The 27,351-nt window shown below is 47.5% G+C and overlaps 1 protein-coding gene across 1 annotated transcript; it reads right to left on the bottom strand.

Moving 5' to 3' along the window:
• Positions 1 to 1,271: 1,271 nt before the first annotated feature.
• LOC310677437 (2-hydroxyacylsphingosine 1-beta-galactosyltransferase-like) lies at positions 1,272 to 27,351 on the bottom strand. Its single transcript, XM_083440484.1, has 6 exons — positions 27,156 to 27,351; positions 11,844 to 12,688; positions 7,529 to 7,668; positions 5,683 to 5,759; positions 3,263 to 3,482; positions 1,272 to 2,014 (listed from the first exon to the last, which is right to left on the bottom strand). Exons 2-6 carry the CDS (start codon positions 12,678 to 12,680, stop codon positions 1,699 to 1,701), a joined length of 1,590 nt encoding a protein of 529 aa, XP_083296610.1. The 5' UTR covers positions 12,681 to 12,688; positions 27,156 to 27,351; the 3' UTR covers positions 1,272 to 1,698.

The raw sequence follows: 27,351 nt of genomic DNA, 5'->3' as shown, positions 1-27,351 counted from the left end.
CTGTGTCCAATTCCGGGCGTCACAATTTAGGAAGGGTGTTGACAAGCTGGAATGTGTGCAGAGGAGGATAACCAAGATGATCAAGGGTCTGGAAACCAAGCCTTATGAGGAGCGGTTGAAGGAAATGGGTATCTTTAGCCTGGAAAAGAGGAGAATGAGATACGACCGCCATCTTCAAATATCTCAAGGGCTATCCCATGGAAAAGGGAGCAAGTTTGCAGAACTCGAACCAATGGTTTCAAGTTACAAGAAAGGAGATTCCGACTAAACATCAGGAAGAACTTTCTGACAGTAAGAGACCTTCAACAGTGGAACGAACGGTCTCCCTAGGGAGGTTGTGGACTCTCCTTCCTTGGAGGTTTTTAAGCAGAGGTTAGATGGTCATCTGTCATGGATGCTTTAGCTGAGATTCCTGCATTGCCGGGGGTTGGACTAGATAACCCTTGGGATCCCTTCCAACAGAGATGGCAATATTAATGTGTATTTTCTCCTTTTGTAGCCTAGTAAGCATCTGTAGGAGATTTCGGGGGGGAATCTTCAAAAGACAGCCTTGGACAGCAGAGCACAAAACAGTGCGTGGGTTTGCAATGGAGATGGAGGCAGGGAAAACAGTGATTGCTATCTTTTTGACGTCGTAGGTTATGCAACCATAACCCTGCAGATGGGAGGCTTCTAAAACTTGAGAAGGAACCAGGAGGATGTCCCAAAACGCAACCACAACTGCTGCATTAGCACGCTGTGCAAAACCAACAAGCAGACTTGTGGCACCTTCAAGTCTTGCGAGTTACTGAGAGACTCTTCGCTATTCTTGCAACTCCCTGCAGGGAGAAAGAGGAGGACTAGGGAGGGAGAAAGGAGCCCATGTGGTCAGAAGAACCTGTCCCTCTCTCTCTCCTTCCTTGACCATTCCCTGTTTGTATCCTTTCCCCTTCAAGTTTGCAACGCAGGGGCATTCCAAGTGGGGGCAGGAAAGACCTAGGAGAGCAGTTCTTGGGGAAGCAACAACAAAAGAGCTGGTTTCAGGAGTGAAATCAGAGGCAGGTATAATATGTAGGAGGAAAGGGCAGTGTTCCCTCAGTTATTTGAAAGGCTCTAGTGGCGCAGAACCTTGCTTGCTCAACGTCTCCCAATCATTTAGATCATTCTCGTTGAGGAATGAGGGATCCTCCCTTGAAGCAAAGGATGGGGCAGATGAGTTGCGCCTCGATCCCAAGAAGAACCGCAAACCTGAAATATCTGCTTCTGCCTTCAAATTCACATTCACACTCTGGTTGGAGGGAAGCAATTTGCGGTTTATTTTATTTTTTTTAAAAAACGATGCAGTATCACACAAAGGCAAGAGTGCGGTGTGCCAAGGAAAGCTGAGGAGTAGCAGCCGTTTGAAACAAACTTTTAAAGCACCACTTTTCAGGTTCCTTGCAATAATGATAAAGGATTTCCCTTTATCCTTACACAATATGGGGCAGTGGCATTCCACAGCTACTCACTCACTCTAAAAAGCATAATCTCTGCTCTCTCCTCGCCGCCTTACATAGCATGGGAGAATGGCAAAGAGGATGTCGTCCTCTCCAGCATTTCACAGACTTAGATCCCATCTCAAAGCTCCCACAAAGTCCAGCCCTATCCATTTATGGCCTTATCACCGCCCTTATCTATTCTATTCAGAGAGGCACAGTCTACTCGGATCAGGGCCAAGTCCTACTGCACTTTCTTCCCTTCCAAGACGTGGCCATTCAAAACGTGGCCATTCAGGTGTGCTGGGTTGACGTCGGACCTTCTGTACCGCAAGCTCAGCCTGAAGACAGCGTAGACGATGGCTCCCACAAACAGCAGCAGCACCGCCAAAATATCCAAGCAGTAATACTCGTAAAAGGAAAGTCTGTAGAGGGCTGGGCGGAGGAATGGAGCTCCATCGTGGCGAAGGACGTACTCCAGCCAGTAGACTGTCCGGTTGAGGGGAGGAATGGGCTTGTCCAGGTGGATTTCTGAGATCTTCTTGGCAACCTTGGAGAAACTGCAAAAGAGGAACGTCAACAATAATGCTAGGAGAATGATGTGTCCCCCACTGATTGCTACGTTACCAAATATTTCCAGGACTCAACGGCACAAAGGATCCATCAGTCATTATCCTGGAGTCCAACAAGGACCAGGGCACTAAATCAGAAGCTACAGGACCACCACTGAAACCGAGGCAGGAATTTGGTTCCACAGCCCCGGCACCCATAGAACTGTGGCCTGGACTTTCACAGAGACCTTCCCCTGGGTGTGAAGAGCTTTGCAGTCCAGTGGTGCAAGAAGCACACCAGGCAGGAGGCCCAAGGGCGAAGGTCAAGTGTCTATCTTCAAGCCGGAGTATGAGCAATGTTGTCCAACAAAGGAGTCAAAGCTCAGGAGAGGTGGACTGGAAGCAGAGGCTCAAATGGCTTCAGCTCACCTCAGGCCCTCCTTCAAGCATGTGGCTCACTCGGAGCTCCCCACAGTGCTGTGGCTGCAGCAAGTGGCCTGGTTTGCTGCATCCCATGGGCTCCTCCTGAGGACCGGGACAGGACACCATATAATTCATCTGCATATTTCCCAGATTCCTCCATGACAAACTTGTATCTCTTCAGCAGAAGCATCTACTGGTACCTGGCCAATTCACCACAGAGCTACAGGCTCTCCTGGTGCCTGCACCCACCCACAGAATAATCTGTCTATATCAGCTGAATCGATGAGACGGAGAAGCAAACATGCAAATTGAATGCCTCTCTCAAAAACAATTAATTGAGTCGCGGTGTGTGTGTGTGTGTCTGAGTAGTGCTCCATATAACTGGAGAAATAAAGTGCATGGTTCATTCACTGTCACAGAACCATAGGCCTCATCACCACTACTGGTATGTAAAAACAATATCATACCATTTTGAACAGCCATGGCTACCCCCCCCAACCCCGCAAAAAACCAACAACCATGGGAAATGTAGTCTCCTAAAAGTCAGAGTTGTTAGGAGGCCCCAAGTCACCTCACAGCTATAATTTCCAGAGTACCCTTTGGGGAGGGATTGACTGTTAAACCACTCTGGAACTGTAGTTCTGTGAAGGGAATAGGGGTCTTCTGACAACTCTGCACCCTTAACACACCACACTTCCCAGGATTCTTTGAGAGAAGGTAAAGGGGGCGGGGCTAAATCAGATAGTAACTTATCTATAGAGCCACGTTAATGGAGTAATCAAAGATTCACTCCTTTGCTCGTCTTTGAATAAGGCTGCTATTAGGCTGACTTACCTTGGGTTAGTCGTTACTGCGGACACAGTTTGGTAGAGGCTGTCTTCCGTCACCCGGCCCCAGTCCACGAGGATACCCATCCCTTTTGCCTGAATTCGCGTCATAATATCAAACTGGTCGCCATAGAAAGGGAAGCCCACAACTGGAATCCCGTGGTAAATGGCTTCAAATATACTGTTCATGCCACAGTGACTCACAAGGACTTTCACACTGGGGTGGCCTGCAACAGAAATCGAGCAATGTGAAAAGCTCGCATCCATAATATCTACTTGGATTACCAAATCTGCTAAACACCGTCTATTATGTAGTTTTCTGACTCGGTATGAGGCACGCAAGCTATTCAGAGCAGTAGACCCGTTGAAATTAAGACGCACAACTAACTTAATACTATTAATTTCAATGGTCTTCTTTGAGGAAAACGTAGCTGACAACCATCCCCTGAGATTAGGACTGTAGAAATTTGCCATTAAATGTTTTCTGCAAATTGCGCTGAAATTGGATTGACAGATGCGGTCTAATTTTATAATTAATTAGATGAAAGGGAGCCAAACATTTGACTAAGGAGGAACAGTCAATTCCAAAACTAGGACGTCCCTCTGAAAAATCTAAGCGATTGATGCACGGGCCTCAATTTTACAAAGGACTGACATCATATTCTATGGTTCTCTGTCGTATGGCTACATTACAACAGCCCACAGACTAATTTGTAATTTGAAGGAAGATTGCTATCGCCCTTTGTATTGATTGGAAATATAATGCTTAAATCTTAACCACTTGCGTTATTGACAGTTGAACTTATCCTATCAATATGTTTAGAGGCAACATTTCGTTGCAACCCAAGTTATGCAAGTTGAACTTTTTCCACACAAGGGTTGACACCCTCCCCCCCACAGTTCTCCCTCTTTCCCCAAAAAGCATTGGCCACAATGCAATCACCGCAAAGTTCTCTTGTTAATTCCAGCACTTAAACTCAACCACGACCAGTGCTTTTCAGTCCTGATTAAGGTATTGTGCTCCCTGTGAAGATTAACAAAAGTTTGCACGGCTGGTTTTGTGTCCTTATTTTACCTTACTAGCAGTTGCCTTGAATTCCAGCCCCAATCAAGCCATTCCACTGCTGTAAGTGTAGAACAATCTTTGCAACTGGTGCCTGCTGGATGTTGCTATACTACAATTCCCATCATCCCTGACCATTAACCATATTGGCTGGGGCTGATGGAAGTTGTAGTCCAAACTATCTAGAGAGCCCCGAGTTGGCAAATGATGGTGTGGACACATCTGATTTACACTGTCTAACTAGATACTTTTAAAAACGGTATTGATATCTATGCATGGCTGATCGGAAGCTGAATAAGGCTGCAAAAGCTCAAACCATGCATCCATCCCATTATAGGGAGGTCCTAAAATCGCTGGCACATCCTTATTAAAAAGCTCTTTAATCAGATTATCATTTATGTAAGCTCTCCTAATATCTGATGATATAGGCTGGTGACTGCTATAGCAATACAGTGGTACCTCGAGTTACATACGCTTCAGGTTACATACACTTCAGGTTACACACTCTGCTAACCCAGAAATGGTGCTTCAGGTTAAGAACTTTGCTTCAGGATGAGAACAGAAATCGTGCTCTGGCGGCGCAGCAGCAGGAGGAGGCCCCATTAGCTAAAGTGGTGCTTCAGGTTAAGAACAGTTTCAGGTTAAGAACGGACCTCCAGAATGAATTAAGTACTTAACCCGAGGTACCACTGTATGGCAATACCTGAATGTTTGAGCAGTAAACTGGCGAGCTTTCATGTAATTCTTGTTAGGGTCAAAAAGGAAGTATAAAAATACTTTTATGAAAAAATAAATAGATCTATTTGGGTTACAAAGAAAACCCACTATACAAGGCCAAACAGAAGGAGGAGGAGGAGAAGGAGAAGGAGAAGGAGAAGGAGGAGGAGGAGGAGGAGGAGGAGAAGGAGAAGAAGAAGAAGAAGAAGAAGGTGGTTTCCAAAATCTGAAGAGGGCACTGTAACACCCAAAGGCCAAACTAAATAAAGATCAGCTGCTCTGCTATCTGCCCCCTTAAGCACATAACTTTTTTAAAAGCACAAATCACTGGCATTTGGCTGAAAGGAGGGGAGATTTATGCTCAACTATGGTCTTAAATCAATTCAGGTATCCTGGACCAGCAACGTTATGGGAGAAAACAAAAACAAAAACCCATTAGCTTTGCCAGTTATCCAAGACTGGAAAAGACATTGAAGCAGTTCATTTATTCACATAGGGTATGGAGGGAGAAGGGCACGGTTTGCTTTCTCCTTCCTGGCAAGGAAAAGTAACTTGCTCTCATAGAATCATAGAATGGTAGAGTTGAAAGGGACTCGCAAGGGCCATCTAGTCCAACCCCCTCGTTTGGCTGATCCCTTTTCACTTACCCAGCAGATCGTTTTGAGGCAGCCAATCCATCATCAGTGTGTTTTCACCCAAGTTATATGGCTTCTGACCAGAGTATCTGCCAAAGGACAGTGGGAGGGGGACAGCAAAAGATACGTCACTTAAAATAAGTTCCTTCCCACCTGAACTCAGGGGAGAATGAGAGGAAACGATAAACGTTTAACAATACATAGTGTGTGATGTAATAATACATAGGGTGAAAGTGCCAATTACGTGCAGGTTCTGTATTTAAAAAAAATGCTGTCTAAAATATAATAACCACTTAACCCTTCTCCCATGTCCCATACCAAGACCTTACCCTAGCCGCTTTTACGGTTGGCAGGAAGAAGGTATCTCAAATGTGGGTACCGAGAAGATAAGTAAATACCAGTTGCCTGCATTAAAGATTTAGGGGTAAATTGCAACCAGCTGTATGCTACCTCTTGGTCTCAATTTGCGGTTGAAATCCCCCTGACGGGGTGAGCTCCCGTTGCTCGGTCCCTGCTCCTGCCAACCTAGCAGTTCGTAAGCACGTCAAAGTGCAAGTAGATAAGTAGGTACCGCTCTGGCGGGAAGGTAAAAGGCGTTTCCGTGTGCTGCTCTGGTTCGCCAGAAGCGGCTTAGTCATGCTGGCCACATGACCCGGAAGCTGTACTTCGGCTCCCTCGGTCAATAAAGTGAGATGAGCACCACAACCCCAGAGTCGGCTACAACTGGACCTAATGGTCAGGGGTCCCTTTCCTTTTACCTTTATATGCTACCTCTTGGTCTCTCTGGCCAGAGTGCACACACAAACAATTTCTCTTGTTTGCTCCACTCCAACGGCAAAGAACACCATCCCTCCAGCTGCTTGAGAAAGCAACCCAGCTGTGTTAAATGTTGGGAGGAAAATCCCACTTAGAGCAGCTTTCCTGAGAACACCAGTGGTGGCAGGAGTGTGCCAAACAGGTACAGTCGTACTTTGGTTGACAAACGCCTTGCGAGTCGAATGTTTTGGTTCCCGAACACTGCAAAGTGAGTGTTCCGGTTTGCGAACGTTCTTTGGAGCCAGAATGTCCGGCACAGCTTCTGATTGGCTGCAGGAGCTTCCTGCAGCCAATCAGAAGCTGCGTCTTGGTTTCTGAATGTTCTGGAAGTCGAACGGACTTCCGGAACGGGTTCCGTTCGACTTCCGAGATACCACTGTATAGGAAGGAAGATAAACACTTCCTTTAGAGCAAATCTGCCTGAACCCAGCGGGACTTGTTTCTGAGTAAACGCGCACAGAATCATGTGAGGGTGCTCTTTGGCAGGTGGAAGGGGCAGTTAATGTGACTGGGTGCATTCTCAAACAGCCTGGTCCTTGATGTCTATGACGACTCTCATCTGAAGGGCTGGACCTTTGGCAGAGTGCAATGACCTCCTCAAAGGGGGGGAGATACTAGGAAGCAGTTGTGACAGCCCCCCACAACTGTTCCTCCTGAGGCCCCTGCTGGTGGCAGATGGAGCTGTGTGAGCCCACCCTGTACCCCCATAACTATTCTGCCACCCTATTCAGGTGCAATGGTGGACCCTATCCCATTAATAGCTTTGGTGTTAAGGTCCAACTGACGGTCCAATTGGCTTCTGTATGAGCAGCACCATCTTGGCCTTTCCCCAAGGCAGCAAAATGCCGAAGGCAGAGAAAAAGGGGGAAAGGCAGCCTGATGGGGTGTCCAGATCGGTTCTGCCCCTCTAGAACATGGCCCCCTTTGTTTGGGATCTGGGGCAGATTCCACGAATCCACGGCAGTGCAGAGGCATCCCTCCTCTGCTTTGTGGCTGTCCGCAAGCACAATGCAGTTACAGATCACGAAATAACCGGTGTTACCTCCACACAACCTTCTGGGGAAGGCGAGCAAACGCCCCGGCCATCTTTTCCACCAGGTCTTTTGGCAGGACTCGTATACCGATTCCAAAAGAGACCACGACGACACCAGCATCTGCGGAGTCCATCCAGAGACGCAGGCCCTGCACGTATAAAAGCACCCCCAGATTTTCACATCAGAGCAATATCAAGCTTTCTCGCTTCAAGCCCTTCAGGTCTATGGATGTACGACCCTGAACGTGCCTGATCTCGGAAGCTAAGCAGGGTCAGGCCTGATTAGTATTTGGATGGGAGACTTCAAAGTTCAGCTGAGAATAGAAGCCCAGGTAAGACCATACATAGAATCATAGAATCATAGAGTTGGAAGAGACCACAAGGGCCATCGAGTCCAACCCCCTGCCAAGCAGGAACCACCATCAGACCACTCCTGACATATGGTTGTCAAGCCTCTGCTTAAAGACCTCCAAAGAAGGAGACTCCACCACACTCCTTGGCAGCAAATTCCACTGTCGAACAGCTCTTACTGTCAGGAAGTTCTTCCTAATGTTTAGGTGGAATCTTCTTTCTTGTAGTTTGGATCCATTGTTCCATGTCCGCTTCTCTGGAGCAGCAGAAAACAACCTTTCTCCCTCCTCTATGTGACATCCTTTTATATATTTGAACATGGCTATCATATCACCCCTTAACCTCCTCTTCTCCAGGCTAAACATGCCCAGCTCCCTTAGCCGTTCCTCATAAGGCATCGTTTCCAGGCCTTTGACCATTTTGGTTGCCCTCCTCTGGACACGTTCCAGTTTGTCAGTGTCCTTCTTGAACTGTGGTGCCCAGAACTGGACACAGTACTCCAGGTGAGGTCTGACCAGAGCAGAATACAGTGGCACTATTACTTCCCTTGATCTAGATGCTATACTCCTATTGATGCAGCCCAGAATTGCATTGGCTTTTTTAGCTGCCGCGTCACACTGTTGGCTCATGTCAAGTTTGTGGTCAACCAAGACTCCACATGGTAGCCTGCCAGGAATTCTGGCAAAGCAGTTAGACTTCTCTGCCCTTCTCCCGCGGAATCCCCATCCTTGCAGACAGCAGACGCCGCAAAACTAGCTTCCTCTTCGCCAGGGCTCTGAAAAGCACCAAACTCAGAAATCTCTCTGCACTGAAAGAATATCAGAGGAAAGGAATTGCCTGAAGTTGGAAGGCCTGAAGTTGGGAGTCTGATGCTCCGACACATTACGTAACTCTGGAAAATCTGGTTCCTCAAAGGCTCAGAGGCCCTTGCAGGGGACAGGAGGTTCATTTGCTGCAGAAAGTCACCTTCCATAAACTGGAAAGTGACCTGAACGGTGACAGAAAATTCAACTACTGCACTCATTGGTTAGAGCATGGTGTTGATAATGCCAAGGTTGCAGGTTCGATCCCCATATGGGACAGCTGCATATTCCTGCAGGGGGTTGGAACAGAAGATCCTCAGGGTTCCTTTCCAACTCTACAATTCTGTGGTTATATTACTCATCCCTGTGCACTGCTTTACATTTCAATTAAAGCCTGGTGCCTCCTTCCCAAAGTCCAGGAAGCTTCTCCCACGCTTAGGGAGGTGCGATGCTCACCTGTGCAACATTGGGACATTCCTCCTCCCCAGTCGCCCTTGCAAGCTGGTGCCTCTGGCCCTAAGTGTTCCTCTAAGAAAAATTTCACTGCACACCGCTGATTCCTGCATTGCAGTGTGTTGGACTCAGAGACCCTCGAGGCCCCTTCCAACTCTACAATGTCTAAGCAATTCTTTCTTAAATGAGTCACACTGACAAACTGGAACGTGTCCAGAGGAGGGCAACCAAAATGGTCAAAGGCCTGGAAACGATGCCTTATGAGGAACGGCTAAGGGAGCTGGGCATGTTTAGCCTGGAGAAGAGGAGGCTAAGGGGTGATATGATAGCCATGTTCAAATATATAAAAGGATGTCACATAGAGGAGGGAGAAAGGTTGTTTTCTGCTGCTCCAGAGAAGCGGACACAGAGCAATGGATCCAAACTACAAGAAAGAAGATCCCACCTAAACATTAGGAAGAACTTCCTGACAGTAAGAGCTGTTCGACAGTGGAATTTGCTGCCAAGGAGTGTGGTGGAGTCTCCTTCTTTGGAGGTCTTTAAGCAGAGGCTTGACAACCATATGTCAGGAGTGCTCTGATGGTGTTTCCTGCTTGGCAGGGGGTTGGACTCGATGGCCCTTGTGGTCTCTTCCAACTCTATGATTCTATGATTCTATGAGTCACCTGCCAGCGATTTAAGCAATGAATGAAGTCAGAGCTGTGAGGGATAAGTAACCCTAACCCTAACAGGTCTATATTTCCAATGGTGCAATTGGAGTAATAATAATTTATTCATTATACCCTGCCCAAGTGCCTGGGTTTCCTCAGCCACTCTGGGCAGCTTACAGCATACCATGTTTTTTGCTCTATAAGACGCACCAGACCACAAGACGCACCTAGTTTTTGGAGGAGGGAAACAAGAAAAAAAATATTCTGAATCTCAGAATCTGAGAAGCCAGAACAGCAAGAGGGATCGCTGTGCAGTGAAAGCAGCAGTCCCTCTTGCTGTTCTGGCTTCTGGGATAGCTGTGCAGCCTGCATTCACTCCATAAGATGCACACACATTTCCCTTTACTTTTTTAGGAGGGAAAAAGAGCAAAAAATATAGAGCAAAAAATACGGTCTATGAAAACATAATAAGACATCAAACATTAAAAACTTCCCAATACAGGGCTGCCTTCAGGTGTCTTCTAAAAGTTGTGTAGTTCTTTATCTCCTTGATATCGGAAGGGAGGGTGGTCCACAGGGAGGGCGCCACTATCGAGAAGGTCCTCTGCCTGGTTCTCTGTAACTTCGCTTCTCACAGTCAGGGAACCAGCAGAAGACCCTTAGGAGGACCTCAGTGTCTGGGCAGAATGATGGGGGTGGAGACGCTCCTTCTGGAATACTGGGCCGAGGTCGTTTAGGGTTTTTAAGGTCAGCACCGACACTTTGAATTGTGCCTGGAAACGTACTGGAAGCCAGCGAAGATCCTTTAGTGTGCATGTGTGCGTGCAGCCCAGGTTATGTGTTATGCGGTCTCGGTGGTCACTCCCAGTCACCAGTCTAGCTGCCGCATTCTGGATTAGTTGTAGTTTCCGAGTCACCTTCAAAGGTAACCCCATGTAGAGCACCTTGCACCAGGACACATGGCAGCAGGGGCTTCAGACTCTGAGATTTGTTGTTGTTGTTTTTTTTTTAAAGGAAGTCTTTAACCCTTCTAGAAAGAGAATTTCAAAGTTTAATGTGCAGGGTGCTCTCTATACCGGAGGTGGAATGCTGGGGCCTGTTTGCCTTCTCTTTGCTTTGTTGCTCAGTGGCTTTGTGGAGCAAACAGGGAGCAGCTGCTCTGGTCATGGAAGTATTTTGGGAGAATGTGTGTGTGGAGCAGTGGAGGGAGATACTCAGGATCTGCTCCACTTGTTTTGTTTTGCTACCATCCATCCACAGGAAGCTGTCGGCAGGCAGCTCATTTTTTAAAAAAAATATGTGTATGTTGGGATGTGGAGGGAATTGCGGGAATCACCCATCACTCATTTTGCTGCCTGCCGGCCATGTGGCAGGCAGCAAAATGTGTGATGGGCGATTCCCGCAATTCCCTCCACATCCCAACACACACAGCTGAATATGAGGGTGATGGGAGGATGTGGCATCCTCTTCTTGTTTCGGATGCCTGCCGCACAGCAGCAGTTATTCCTAAATTGTTGGCGCATATCTGTATTTGTGCATGCAGCCCAGGGCAAAGGCATCATTATCAGCATCACATTTCCTCTGATTGTTCCCGAGTTTTGTTTTTTGGGAGGCGGGGGGGGGGGGGGGGAGCTCAGTGCTGAGGTCGCACCATCATTTATTTCCTGATTGTTCTCAAGTTGTTGGGTTCTTTTTGGGGGGTGTGGGGAGGTCCCAGTGCAAAGGCGTTGTCGATATTCTCAGCTTTCCCCAGATTGCTCCCCAATTGTTTGCAGAGTGGAGAGTCATTATCACCATCATAATTATTATCACTTTTGGGGGGGGGGACACCCATTGGAGGGCATGATTATCACCATCACCTTTTCCCTCTGTATGACCCACCACAGGGACTGTTCCAGGCCATTTTGGGGAGTGGGTAGCACAAAGGAGGAAATTTTATCACCTTCTCCGCGCACACACACCTCTTCTTGCAGGAATTCACATTTATTTAGGTGAACAAATGCCCCACATCCACCCACCCACATACCATAAATCTGCCACTGGGTGTATCGCGTTCCATTTACTTACCTCTGGGAGAGGCTTGGCAGGCTCTGTGAGAATCCCCCCGGTGAAAACAACATGGGGAAGCAAAGGTCGCGGGAAGTCAAGCACCACTTCGTTGCACAGGAAAAAGAGGCTGGAGCCCTGGATAAGCTCCAGCATGGATTTCTGCGGCTCCAGCCCATGTTTCGCCATCAGGTGGTCAAATTTGGGCATGATGAACAGCCTGGTGGCTACACGAGAGATGATGAAAACCACGATGTTCCAAGTCCGGCCGAAAAAGCCCATCTGATCAGTCATCAGGGAGTTAAATTCGGGGACGTAGGCCACAGGTGAAGTGGCTCCAATCTCAGCAGGAAACCAGAAGCCAGTGGAGAGGGCCACATATTTTACACCTAGGACGTGGGCGACAATGAAGCCACACATTTCGTTGGGATCGACCAAGACCAAGTCGAAGTCCTCACTCTGAAGTTGCTGCAGGAGGATTTTGTTTCCCAGTATCAAGTCGCAGTTCTCCAGGTACTTCTCCAGGATAGAAAAGAGCTGCATAGAGGTCCTCTTCCCCTCAAATACTTGCTTCAGCAACTCCTGCAGCCAGTCGTCGGCGCTTTCCGTGCTGAAGACCCCTTGGTAATCTTGCACTCTGTAGCCCCGGGGAAAAGGCTCCACGACTCGACCTTCGTGGAGGAGGAGGACGGCATCGTGACCCCGGCTGCTTAACGCTTCCGCTACCCGTACAAAGTTATGCAGGTGGCTGTCGAAGACGATGGTTGGCACCAGCAGGACTTTGGCACTGTGGCAAGGAAGTACGCAAACGGCTACTGCAGCAAAGAGGGCGGCCACAAGGTGTAGGCAAAGCTTCATGTCAATTGCTGCAGAGAAAGAGTAAGAGTTAGTCATCCTTTAGTAGGGCAAGTCGGGAAGGGCTCACAGTGCGGGCCAGGTGTGGAGGAAGCAGAGCAAATTAAATGCATTTCTACCTTACTTAGGAGACACGGGTGGCGCTGTGGGTCAAACCACAGAGCCTAGGACTTGCCAATCAGAAGGTCGGCGGTTCGAATCCCCGTGATGGGGTGAGCTCCCGTTGCTCAGTCCCTGCTCCTGCCAACCTAGCAGTTCGAAAGCACGTCAAAGTGCAAGTAGATAAATAGGTACCGCTCTGGTGGGAAGGTAAACAGCATTTCTGTGCGCAGCTCTGGTTCGCCAGAAGCGGCTTAGTCATGCTGGCCACATGACCCGGCTCCCTCGGCCAATAAAGCGAGATGAGGACGGCAACCCCAGAGTCGGTCACGACTGGACCTAATGGTCAGGGGTCCCTTTACCTTTACCTTACTTAGTGTAATGCAAATGAAAGTGTTTGATTGCAGAAACTGCAGTTCTGTGCAATTTTTTTATATATACATACAGATGTGAAGCACCAACAGTGTGCCTGGCATTTTACAGGGTGCACATGACGACAGATCTGTACAAAAATCTGTTAGAAATTCAGATACACAGGCTAGGCACCAAAGGGCTCCTGAAACCAGAGTTTCAGCTGCCAAACAAGAAAGTCTAGTTGCCATTTTGGGGCAAGATGGCCCCAATGCCTTATTTTTCAAAGGATGGACTGACTGTGATTGATTCTCAGTTAAACACCTGGCTAGTTCAGAGGACCAGGGTCATAGGAGCCTATTCCAACCTCTTTTTCCTAATGACGACATGGACCATTCATAACGTAAGAATATTCTCCACAACTTTGAGCAGGGCACTAGGGCAGGCTAAAGAAAGACAAGTGACAACAATGAACTGTAACGTCGTTTACTGCTCCTGCTCAGGCTGCACAGAAAAAGCATTTTAGTTCCTGAAATTGCTTCTGATTGTGCAGGTAAAATATAACTGACTGAATTTTCAACACTGGCCCCAGCCTGGTGGAATGCTCTGTCTCATGAGACCAGGGCCCTGCAGGATCTGATTTCTTTCCACAGGGCCTGTAAGACAGAGTTGTTCCGCCTGGCCTTTGGCTTGGAATCAACTTGATCCCCTCCCCCTCTTTCCTTTCTCCTTCTGTGGGGACTTCCCTGCCTTTTTTTCCTGGCCCACATGGGACCAGTCTGGATAGTTGGCCTTGGTGAAGATTTGATGTTTTTATCCCCCAAAAGTTTTTGATTTGAGTTTCTACTGAAATGAGGCTGCATTTTAATGTTGTATTTTAATCTTGTTTTTAAGTTGTATTTTAATCAATTGTTTTATATCTGGTGTTAGCCGCCCTGAGCCCGGTCTTGGCTGGGGAGGGCGGGATATAAATAAAATTTATTATTACAGTGGTAACTCGGGTTACATACACTTCAGGTTACATACGCTTCAGGTTACATACGTTTCAGGTTACAGACTCTGCTAACCCAGAAATAGTGCTTCAGGTTAAGAACTTTCCTTCAGGATGAGAACAGAAATCGTGCAGCGGTGGCGGCGCAGCAGCAGGAGGCCCCATTAGCTAAAGTGGTGCTTCAGGTTAAGAACAGTTTCAGGTTAAGTACGGACCTCCAGAACGAATAAAGTACTTAACCTGAGGTACCACTGTATTATTATTAATTCTACAGGATGGGGTATTAGTGCGTGAAAACAGTCCACATCCAACGATAAAGGTAAAGGTACCCCTGCCCGTTTGGGCCAGTCTTGACAGACTCTGGGGTTGTGTGCCCATCTCACTCAAGAGGCCGGGGGCCAGCGCTGTCTGAAGACACTTCCGAGTCACATGGCCAGCGTGACATCGCTGCTCTGGCGAGCCAGAGCCGCACACGGAAACGCCATTTACCTTCCCGCTAGTAAGCGGTCCCTATTTATCTACTTGCACCCGGGAGTGCTTTCGAACTGCTAGGTTGGCAAGCGCTGGGTCCGAACAACGGGAGCGCACCCCGCTGCGGGGATTCGAACCGCCGACCTTTCGATCGGCAAGCCCTAGGCGCTGAGGCTTTTACCCACAGCGCCACCCTTGATCCACAGAACGCGCCTGGTGAATTTCAAACCCTAATAGGCTTTCCATGTAAAAGTTGAGACAAGGGAAAAAGGGGGACAAGAATGAAGAGGAGGCGGGGACAGCCAACATGGCGCCCTCCCTCAGGTTGTCAACTGCATCTCCCATCAACCCCCAGCCAGCCTGGATCCCAGCCCTGGAGTGATGGGAGTTACCAAAGTTATAGTAGACATGGATAGGATATGCAATTATCCCAGTTCCACAGGCTTAGGCTTGGTTACAGGCATAATTTCAGGTCTGAGAAGGTTCGGCGCAAACTACAAGTACTGGAGCGTTTGCTTGTGCCCTTTCGCAGAGTAGCTCTGAGGCGATGCCTCCACAGTAAAGCCTGAAGAAACCTTCCTGTTTGACCAGGAAAGATATATCAACTAAAGAAAACTAAATGTTCCTCACCTTGGGGGGATAAGAAATACATTTTCCCATAGTAAAGTTATACGGGTGTTATGTACTGAATTGCATAGGATCCAAAAAGCAGCAGTCTGATTGGTCCTAGAACAATAGGATTCAGAATGCAGCAGTCTGATTGGTCCAAGAACAATGCAGCAGTATGATTGGTCCGCAGGAGCCACCCAATCCTACAGGAGAATCCCAGAATTAGCCAATCACGTGCGACCCATTGTGTAAATAATGTATATAAAGCGGATATTTTGGGGAAACTTTCATTCCTCACTACTATGAGCTGAATAAAGAGCATGAAATTCACATTCGACTCCGAGTATATTTCAACAGCCTTTTATAAAGGACTTGGGAAATTATGGCAGTTGGTCCTCCCCAGGGTTTGGTGGAGATGCCCCCATGTTTATGCCCACTTTGTGTCACCTTCATTCACTCTTTTCTTTTCAACTATTTGTTCCAAAGATCAGCATATTGCGATGGTGGTGGAACATCATTCTGCATTTTGTTAACATGCAAAATAAGGTCTAACCAAGTCTAACCTGATTCCATAGTAAGCAGTTATTTTAAAACAGGAACCTGTTCGGAAGGCATTCAGCACAAGGTAATCTCCATATTTAAGGAAGCTAATGAGGCATCTGATCAAGGTCTGTATTTTAAAATGAGCTTTAAAATATATTTGCAAATGTTTGTAGGTTTCATGCCAGGCAGAAACCAGCTGGCTAAGCAAAGAGCTAATGGGAAAAGCAGCTGGCTGGGAAAGGGGGGTGTAAAATGAAGAGGTTTTCTTTTTACTGAGTTTCTTTTACTTTGCAAAAGGCCTTTTATTCTAAAAAGCTATCTATGTTATGTATGAGATTTATTGACTTAATGTAATTATGCAAAGGATTTAGAAAGTAAGAAATGTTAGATTCTTATGTTAGATTCTTATTTCATTGATGGTGTGTGAGAATGTGAACCCAAGATCTCTGTTTAAGATAGAATTTAATACCATGAGCCATCTGTTTTAGCCATTTGTTTTGAAGGGGCAGCAGGGGCAAAAGGTGATCTGGTAATTAAGGTGCCTTGTCAAGGCAAATGTAAGATATATGGCTACTTGTCTGCCATTTATGGATAGAAGGAAATATAGCTCTTTGCCTCCCATAAAAGGTAATAGGAAAGGGGTGTATCTTTTATTATTGGTCCTAGCAAACAGCCAATAGGAATTTCAACCAGGCTGATTGGACAGAGGCAGCCAAAGGAGGAGCAAGGGGGCTGGGCTGAGGAAATATAAGTGCTGGCCATCAGGGCTGGAGTGGGCAGAGCTTTGGTAACCATATACCACTGTGCCTATCATTTATTTGTCTGACAAATAAATTATTATTTTAATTTCTCTATTGCTGCGTTGAGTATTTCATTCCAGCTAAGCATTAACCACAAGCAGGGTGCTACACTATGCAACTGCTTTTAGTGCAATCGGTGCCAACTCTACTAAACATGTAAACATACACTTGCAGAGGTCCTCTCCTCTTCCTCCAATCCCACATTTCCAATATCATATCATTAATTCAAACACTGCAAGTCCCAGACCGAACAAGAGATGCCATTAAAGTCAACAGACATCAGGCTTGAAATCACCAAGCTTGCTCTCAATATGAGGCGTTTCCACCCTGAGTTCTCTTCCAGATTTCAAGCCAAGCCACTAAATTATACCTGCCTCTTTTTGCTCCCACCCACTTGCCGTTCTGGTGTTCGTTCCAGCAGCATCTACCTGGAAAGGTAGATGAGAAACATGACTCCAGAGAAGATGACAAAACACAGGCATTTGTGCATCATTAGCCTGAATAAGGAGTCCTTCTCTGCTGCGGTCTCTGGAGCAGCTACAGGCAATCGTTTAGTTGTTGCAGAAGAGAAGAGCGATAAGAGAGCGATAAGAGAAACAGAGGAAGGGGGCTGGAAGAGGAGCTGTGTGCAGAGAAAGAGCTGTGAGTGGAGGGGTGTCCTATTTGCCATCTTCTGGACTCCCTGGGAAAGTCACCCAACCCAGCCTGCTGCAGCCTGGAACAACTGGGTGTGCAGCTGGTTCCGTGCTGAATGGGCAGTTTGCAGAAACTCCATGAACCTCGGTGCCTGTTGTAAAGGGAAGCCTAGAGTGCACCTTCTTCAGTGCGATTTTTTTGGGGGCAGCGGGATGATCAGTGAGTTCGTTGAGGCTGTAGGGGAGAGCCAGTGTGGTGTAGTGGTTAAGAGCGGTGGACTCGTAATCTGGTGAACCGGGTTCGCTTCCCCGCTCCTCCACATGCAGCTGCTGGGTGACTTTGGGCTAGTCACACTTCTCTGAAGTCTCTCAGCCCTACTCACCCCACAGAGTGTTTGTTGTGGGGGAGGAAGGGAAAGGAGAATGTTAGCCGCTTTGAGACTCCTCCTCCTCTAGGGTGCTTGGGTGGGATCCTGGGCGAGAGCTAGGAAGCAAGGGGTTATTGAGTGCATGTGCACATCAGAAGGTGACATAACTGATATTACTATATGCTTATCAATACTTAGTGAACCAAGGCACAAAATGAACACTCAAGCCCTTCAAGATCCCCTTAAGTGGGATTGCTTCCAAACGACTCTTAAGGACCATCTGCTTTCAGAATTGCCTGATAACATCGAGGAACATTGGACCAGGCTAAAAACATCCATTATTGCAGCCTGTGAACAAACTATTGGATACCAAACCAAGAAACACCAGGGCTGGTTTGATGAGAATGACAGTGAGATTGAACACATGATTGACAAGAAAAGGAAGGCCATTCAGAGTTGGCAAAGAGATAGAAACTGTGCCACTAAGAAAAAAAACTATGCCAACGCTAAGGCTGAGGTTCAAAGAAGAACCAGAGAACTAAAAAATGCCTGGTGGATAAAAAAAGCTCAAGAGATCCAGCACTTAGCCGACACTCATGATGCACAGAGTTTCTTTAAAGCCACAAAGACCATCTATGGGCCAATAAATCATGGCATATGCCCCCTATGCTCAGCAGACGGTATCACACTTCTAAAAGATAAAGAAGCTATTGCACTGCGCTGGAAAGAACATTACCAACATCTCCTTAACCACAACTCCCCCGTGGTGGCTGAGATCCTCTCTCAAATTCCGCAAAAACAAGTTAGAGATGAGCTTGCAGTATCTCCAGATCTGGGAGAGTTGTGTGCAGCTATTAACCAAATGAAAAGCAACAAAGCCAGTGGACCTGATGGGATACCTGCCGAAATCTTCAAAGTGGGCGGAATTGAACTTACACAACAACTTCACAAGCTCATCCAAAAAATCTGGGAAAGAGAAGAGATCCCAGCAGACTTAAGGGATGCCAAAATTATCAATCTCTTTTAAAAAAGTGACAGAACTGTTTGTGGAAACTATCGAGGCATCTCTCTGTTAGCTGCAGCCAGTAAAATTCTTGCAAGGATCTTAGCAAACCATCTCTTAACAATATCCGAGGTGACCCTTCCTGAATCCCAAAATGGTTTTCGGCCTTCTAGGGGGACAGTGGACATGATTTTCACCACTTGACAGCTTCAAGAAAAATGCAGAGAGCAAAACCAACCCCTGCATATGGCATTTATTCACCTGACTAAGGCTTTCGACACTGTAAATCGTAATGCCCTGTGGACTGTCCTTCTGAAAATTGGCTGCCCAGATAAATTTGTAAACATCATTCGACTCCTCCATGATAATATGACAGCAACAATTGCAGATAACCATGGCTCTCAAAGTGAACCATTCACAGTGGAATCAGGTGTTAAACAGGGTTGTGTTATTGCCCCAACTCTATTCATTATTTTCATTGCCATGATCCTAAACTTTGTCGAAGGGAAACTCCCCACTGGAGTAGAAATCATATATCGAAAAGATGGAAAGCTCTTCAATCTGAGGAGGCTGAAAGAGAAGAGTAAGGTTACCATAACTTCAGTATGCTGATGACAACGTAGTGTGCGCACACTCAGAGGATGACCTCCAAACCATCCTAATATCTTTGCAGAAACTTACGAAAAGCTTGGCCTATCACTCAACATCCAAAAAACCAAAGTGCTGCACCAACAAGTACAAAATAACCCCTCTGCAGTGCCACAAATCCAACTCAATGGTGTAACGTTGGAAAATGTCGATCACTTCTCCTACCTAGGCAGTTATCTTTCCACAAGGGCCAACACTGATGCCAAAATCCAGCATCGCCTGAGCTCTGTGAGTGCGGCTTTCTTCTGATTGAAGTGCAGAGTGTTTGAGGACTGGGACATTCGCAGGGAAATAAAAATGCTTGTTTACAAAGCTATTGTACTACCAACCTTACTGTATGCTAGTGAAACATGGACCACTTATAAATTCCATCTCCAACTCCTCGAAAGATTCCATCAATGGTGTCTCCGAAAAATTTTACACATCACTTGGGAAGACAGGCGAACTAATATCAGAGTACTGGCAGAAGCAAAGATCACCAGTGTTGAAGCAATGATTCTTCAACTTCAACATCAACTTCGTTGGACTGCTCATGTTGTGCAGATGCCTAATGATCGTCTTCCAAAGCAACTACTCTACTCCAAACTTAAAAATGGAAAGCATAATGCTGGTGGTCAACAAAAGAGGTTTAAAGACTGTCTCAAGGAAAATCTAAAAAAAAATGTAGTATAAACACTGACAACTGGGAAACACTGGCCTGTGAGCGCTCCAGTTGGATAACAGCCTTTACTAAAGGTGTCATGGGCTTTGAAGACACTCAAACTCAGGACGCAAGGGAGAAACGTGCTAAGAGGAAGACACGCTTGGCAAATCCACACCATGATCAACTCCTGCCCAGAAACCAATGTCCCCACTGTGGAAGGACGTTTGGATCAAGAATTGGCCTCCACAGTCACTTACAGACTCATTGTTAAAACCGTGTTTATGGAAGACAATCTTACTCGGCTACGAGTGATCGCCAAAGAAGAGGAGAAGATGATGATTGTGTATTTTTTTGTGGCAGTTTTTTCGGGTTTGCTTTACACCACTTTGGAGCAAAGTTCTACAGCAACTGGTATAGAAATTGTCTAAATAATAACATAAAGATGCTCAACAGATACAGAGGCTCCCCTAGAAGAGAAAAGAAGGTGTAATATTCAGTGGTGGACTTTGGGCTCTCAAATTTCAGCAACACCCTGTGTGATGCTAAAATTCAGCGCCAGCTGCCTCTTGCGCTCCCTTTCAAAGCACTGTTGTGGTGGCCCCTGCAGCATGGTGCCCATAAACTGCTTCTGCCACATTGCCTTGGGTTGTGGGTGAGCTTCTGAGATCTCCCCAGGAAGCCCCTGGAACAAATCTGGCCAGAAAAGTTTCCCTGGGTCAGAGGGACCTAAAAAAAGAACCCTTGTCTAAAAGAAGAAAACAGTGGAGAAGAATCATCTCCGAGTTTAAACCTGTAGTTGGAAGTCGGGTAACCTGGTAGTTGAATTGCTCCGTTGATGCAACGCTTCCTTAATATGCCGTATAACAGAATCTGCGGTCCTCCCAGTGTTGTGGGACACCAACTCCCATCAGTCCCAGTCAGCACAGCTAGTGGTCAGGGATGATGGGAGTTGTAGTCCGCCAACATTGGGAGAGGCACAGATTCTCCATCCTTGCTATATAGGAATTCCACCTGTCTTGTCTTAGAATGAACAATACAGTGGTACCTTGCAAGACGAATGCCTCGGAAGACGAAAAACTCGCAAGACGAAAGAGTTTTTCGTTTTCTGAGTTGCTTCGCAAGACGGATTTCCCTTTGGGCTTGCTTCGCAAGACGAAACGTCTTGCGCCTTTTTTTTTTAAAACCGCCAATGCATTCCTATGGGAAACCATCAATACACAGTGGTGCTTCGCAAGACGAGAAAACTCGCAGAACGAAAAAACTTGCAGAACGAATTAATTTCGTCTTGCGAGGCACCACTGTACTGTACTGCCTAGATGGTAGGTAGAGATTTTTAAGCAGTAATGCCCTCCAGTAGTGTTAGAAACTCAGATATCTAAGCTAGGGGCCAGGGTTACAGTTGCCAAAACAGAACGCCTAGTGTCCATTTTAGGGCCAATATGACCTTTTGGTTCCTGAAATCCATTCTGATTGTGCAGATAAAATATCACAGATAGAATTCCACAGGATGTGTTGCTAGTGTGTTAAAACAGTCCGGATCCAAGGTGGCCAAGACCAAACTAAACAGCTGAGAGCAAAATATACACCAGGAGGCTTAGTTTGGTCAGAATTGAGTATACATTTCCAGAGTTAATGCTAAATACATTACTTCTGGCAAATGAAAGTCACCATACCTGCTAGAGGGCTGTGAAAATTTGTGTCTGGGGCTTTTTTCAGACTTATCTACCCATGTACTATGTCAGAATTTCCCAAACTTGGGTCTCCAACTGTCAATGGACTACAACTCCCATCATCCCTAGCTATCAAGACAAGTGGTCAGGGATGAGGGAACTGTAGTCCAAAAACAGCTGGAGACCCAAGTTTGGGAAACCCTGTACTATCTGAAACCAAAACGGGAGCATTGATTGCTTTCCAACTGCTCCTGATCAAGACGGCAGTTTTTAACTGACGACAAAAGCCACAGTGGGCAGAGTTTGACATGAGAAAAATGCTAAGGAAAAGCATCTGGATTTCTCTCCAGAGGTTGCGTGAGGAACCCTTTGGAATCTCAAGGGCCACCTTTGCTTCTGGGCAACTTTCCGGGGGCCACAGGCAAAAGTGGCTGGAACAGCAAACATCAATGTTAATTCTGTATGGCAGGCTAGTTTCTACAGAAACTTGCAGGCAGGCATTATCAGAGTTCAAAGGCACATTTCAGCCAGGAGGGTGCAAAGCAGGGCTGGCAAGGAATGTGCCCTGGGGAGAGTGGGAGCAGCTGGTGAAGGAATTGTGAGTTGTGTAGTGTTGTGAGGGCCAAGCTGAGAGAGGTACAGAGTGGCACATTTGCCTCACCAGCCTGAGATTCCAGAGTAAGAATAGGGTTTTGCCCAGTTCAAAAATTCGGAAGGTGCAGGCTAGCAGACTCCAGGCGAAGAGCAGCAAACACAAGGTTTCACCTCACTTTCTTTTGAATTACTTTCTCTCCGGCCTGTTATGCAATGAGCAGTGACAATGCCAGCTCAGATTTTGGCACGTTTTGAGCCAAGCAGACGAAAGGTATAAAAACTCCATTAGGCACACCTAATCCAATGCAGAGTTGTGACACCTACTTAGGTAATTATAGCCAGCAGTGAGAAAGCTGATTAAGGCATTTCATCATTTAAACAGGCTTTTGACAGACTTCCACACCAAGATTATTTAGTCAGAGCAAGAAAGGCGTCACTTTTTCAGAATATTCCTGAGAATATAATAATCCCGCTCCCAAGAGATAGTGGAATATGACCACATACGCTGATGAAGCAATATTCCTCCAGTGTTTTCTACTATCTTGATTAATACTGACAGCCACAGGTTTTGACAGCCAAGCTAACAGAAGTCATGTACTGCATTGCCTTGCTTTCCCAGTCGCAGGCGGGGGACACCCTCTAAATAAAATAATCATAATCATAACAATATTAGCCGCCCATCTGACTGGGTTGCCCCAGCCACTCTTGGCAGCTCCCAACAAAACATTAAAAACACAATAAAACATCAACTATTAACAACTTCCTGTAAGAGGCCTGCCTTCAGATGTCTTCTCAAAGTCAAATAGTTGTTTTATCTGTTTGGCATTTGATGGGAGGGTGTTCCACAAGGTAAATCCTGGCTATGCCCATGAGTCTGGTCTTTTGATCCCAATGAACTGTAAATGAACAACCTGCACTTATGGCTATGTGACTGAATCCCACCCCAGAATAGCAGTCTAGGGGCACCCAACGATTCGTCTGTCCAATTAGTGCACAGATAGGGAGCCTGTGTCCCTTCCGCAGGTGTCGCTCACCATCTTCCCTTACCATTGATTGGCCTTGCTGGCTGAACCTGATGGGAACTGGAGTCCAACAATACTGGGAATGGAAGACCCTCCAAGTGTCCCTGTTTTCCAGGGACATCCCTGATTTAGAGAAACCATCCCGGTTTCTGATTTCATCCAGTAATGTCCTGCTTTTCCTTAGGATGCCCCTATTTTCATTGGAGAAATGTTGGAGGGTATGGAATGGCATGAATTTCCCTATCCCTGAGTTGGTGCTGGAGCCAGATTAGCAGAAGCGGCTGCTGAGGCTTTGGTCCAACAAGGTTTTGGGCAACTTCCAGTCCTTTCTACTAGATAACACTCAAACTTCAGACTGAATGGGATGTGGCACACATGGGAAGCACATGCAACGTCACTCAACAGTTTATGCGTCCCCAGTGTTATTGCGTGTTTTTATCTATTTCTTTCGTCTTCTTTTTTAAGGTTAGCTTAAAAAGAGTACCAGCTGCTCTTCTCCCCAAAGCCCTCAGGGAGCTGCGCCTTGCCGGAGGGTTGGATTGATGACTCTCAGGGTCACTTCCAACTCTACAGCTCTAGGGATTTTAGGGAGGTTTACAATAATGAAAACAGTGGAACATGGTGGGGAGGAACACAGCACAGAATTTTTTTTAAGGAAGAAGAGGAGGAGGAGGAGGAGGAGTTTGGATTTGATATCCCGCATTATCACTATCCTAAGGAGTCTCAAAGCGGCTAACATTCCCCTTTCCCTTCCTCCCCCACAACAAACACTCTGTGGGGTGAGTGAGGCTGAGAGACTTCAGAGAAGTGTGACTAGCCCAAGGTCACCCAGCAGCTGCATGTAGAGGAGCAGGGAATCAAACCCGGTTCACCAGATTACGAGTCCACTGCTCTTAGACAGATTTTTTTAAAAAACACCTTTGGCAAATTAAATGGTTTTCACCTGGCACCAAAAATAAGAAGAAGAAAGTGTCAGAAAAACTTGTGGAAAGGCTTTTGTAAAGTGGTACCATTGTGAAAAGACCTTGCATCCACTCACAATATCCCCCTCACAACAAGTAACTGTGGGTTTCTATAACAGTCCCATTGTGTTCAAAAGGGCCGACTGCCTGGTAAGTATATGCCAAAAGGGCCTAATCCAAGAACTTTCACCGCTTGAGGCAACGGACAAGATGGCAGTCCCTCCCATTCTGTGGACAAGAGCCAAGCAGACTAGCTGCTGAATCTTACTTTGCTGGCAGCACAACAGCATCCACCACTGCCTCTGAAGGCAGCAGGCTATCTCAGGTGGTGCAAGGCAGACCAGGTCACACACACAGAGCTCTGCCTTCTCCCCACCTATCAGCATTTGCCTCCTGAGGCAGCTACCTCCCTCTGCCTCATGACAGGGCCGGCCCTGGATTGGCTGGCCCCATCTTAAGGCTGCAGCTGTATTGAAGACGGGTCTCCTACCCTGTCCTGTACCAGCGGCACATTTTCCTACAATGCCTTTTAAAACAAAAGCAAAGGGCAGTCGCTCCTATATTAAATTTAGAATCATAGGTTTGTAGAGTTGGAAGGGACCCTGAGGATCATCTTGTCCAACCCCCCGCAATACGGGAATATTCAGCTGTCCCATGCAGGGATCAAACCTGCAACCTTCGCATTATCAGCACTGTGCTCTAACCAACTGATCAAATTTGCTTCCTTGTGATTTTTAAATTGGTCCAACCACTGCTAGGCCAGGGATGGGCAATCTCCATCTGTTCCCTCAGGGATCATCTGTTGTGGGGGCCGGGGGAAAACACCCATCAATCTGCCACCTCCTCTGTCTCATTACCCGTCACCTTCCTGTCTAGCAGGCCACAGGAGGAAAGGCAGGTTTCTCCTGCCAGAGGACTGAATGGCCGAAGCTAGGCTGAAGACCCCCAAACTCAGGCTGAAAGCTACAGGCTGCCCACCCCTGCCTTGAACAATGTTCCTGAGTCATTACAGGCTCAGGTAATCTCCTTTACTTGAGGTTGCCCTATGGGGCAGGGACAGGATTAGCGGTTGTCCCTGTCAGACTGGCAACTGCTGGCACCAAATCTTGCCTAGTTGCCACTGGGTCACTGCGCCCTCCCTCCCAGCAAACCAGCAGCACCATCTCCTACCCTAAGCAGGTAAGTGGCTGTTCAAAGAAGCAGCTGCCTCCACTCTCTCCGCCACAGACTCTCAAATGAGATGGACCCAGCGTTCTTGGCCGGAGGGAGCTGACAGGTGAGCACAGCTGCTGCTGCTGTTCCAGATCCCAGCTGGGCCTTTCTTATAATTATCCTCACATTTTTATCCTCCCTTTTCTCCAAGGAGCTCTGGGCACCTTACACAGATCTTCTGGAGAGACAGTGTGGTGTAGTGGTTAAGAGCGGTAGACTCGTAATCTGGTGAACCAGGTTCGATTCTCCGCTCCTCCACATGCAGCTGCTGGGTGACCTTGGGCTAGTCACACTTCTCTGAAGTATCTCAGCCCCTCTCACCTCACAGAGTGTTTGTTGTGGGGGAGGAAGGGAAAGGAGACTGTTAGCCACTTTGAGACTCCTTTGGGTAGTGATAAAGCCAGATATCAAATCCAAACTCTTCTTCCCCTCCCCAGTTTTATGCTCAAAAGAACCCTGTAAGGTAGTTTGGACCGAGAGACAGCCCAAGGTCACCCGGTGGATTTCACGGCTGAGTAGGAATTTGGACCTTTGCCTCCCAGGTCCTGGGTCCAACATTTTAACCACTGCACCACATTGCCTCTGTAGCCCTGCCTGTGCTGTGCAGGCAAGCAAGGAGCAGAGGTGGCTGCTGCAGGAGCAGTGTCTGCTGCCTCCATGTTCATCTCCTTCTCCTGGGTAGCACAAGAGCAGGATTGCACAATTTTTCAGCTTCCCAAAGACCGGATGGTAGAGCATCCATCCTTTCTTTGTTTGCTAGGAGATTAGGTAAAGACGCTGAGCCAAGCAACAGTCACCTCCATTGCATTACCCAGCGCATTTCCACATCCCTGTTGTAATCACCAAATCTTTCGGGGCAACTGGTTTATTTATTGCACAAGGCCTCCGCATCAAGGGCAGTTGCACAACCAGAATTTAGAAGCATAGCACTGCAGAGTCTCCAGGGACCCCAAGAGTCATCTAGTCCAACCCCCTGCAACGCAGGGACCTTTCGCCCAACGCAGGGCTCGAACCCACGACAAACGATTAAAAGACTCGTAGCTACATTTGCCAGGCAGTGATTAGATCTTACCCAGGAAGCGCCCTCGGTGGGAAGCGAGGGGAAAGGGAAAGATGGGGTGTCAACTGCCAAGGTCACAGAGCCTTCCGGGGCGCAAGCAAGCCAGAAAGGACCATCGCTCGATGGCGTCGTCGTACAACCTCCGCGCACACCTGTCGCGCGAACTAGAAAAAGCAAAACCTGCCGCCAAGGTCCCGTTTGCGATCACTGAAATATTGCAAAGCACGCTTTTGAATTATGGTGCTGGGGGAGACTCTTGAGAGTCCCATGGACTGCAAGAAGATCAAACCTATCCATTCTGAAGGAAATCAGCCCTGAGTGCTCACTGGAAGGACAGGTCCTGAAGCTGAGGCTCCAATACTTTGGCCACCTCATGAGAAGAGAAGACTCCCTGGAAAAGACCCTGGTGTTGGGAAAGATGGAGGGCACAAGGAGAAGGGGACGGCAGAGGACGAGATGGTTGGACAGTGTTCTCGAAGCTATGAACAAACTGCGGGAGGCAGTGGAAGACAGGAGTGCCTGGCGTGCTCCGGTCCATGGGGTCACGAAGAGTCGGACACGACTAAACAACAACAAACATTGAGCCCAGCCCCATCTCACCTGCCCGGCCTGGAAGCGCCCCTGGGAGATGAGTTAACAATGAAGCGAAGGGGGGAGAGGGGTGCTAATGCGTAAACGCGTCCCTTAGAGACGGAGGATGGAGGTGGCGGGGTGGGGGGAGGACAACGCAGCAGAGAAAATCCCAAGGAGAAAAGCCCACAACCCACCCCCATCCACCCGGGACTCTCTTTGCCCACCTTGCCCGCCCGCGGAAGCGGGGTCCCTGGCGTCCGTCTGGTGCTCCCCGGTGCCTCGTCTGGTGGCTGGGCTGGCTCTGCTCCGATCCCATCTCTTGCCTTGCGCTTCCCGCCCCGGGCGGCGGAGAGAACAGGCGGGGCGGGACTCGGCCCACACGAGGCACTCCTACCGGCAGCGGGAGGCCAGGCCTCGCCG

The sequence above is a fragment of the Podarcis tiliguerta genome (genome assembly GCF_965153285.1).
Source record: "Podarcis tiliguerta genome assembly, chromosome: 5".
Taxonomy (NCBI): Eukaryota; Metazoa; Chordata; class Lepidosauria; order Squamata; family Lacertidae; genus Podarcis; species Podarcis tiliguerta.
The sequence above is the reverse complement of the archived record's forward strand: the minus strand, read 5'-3'. Positions and strand labels throughout refer to the sequence as shown.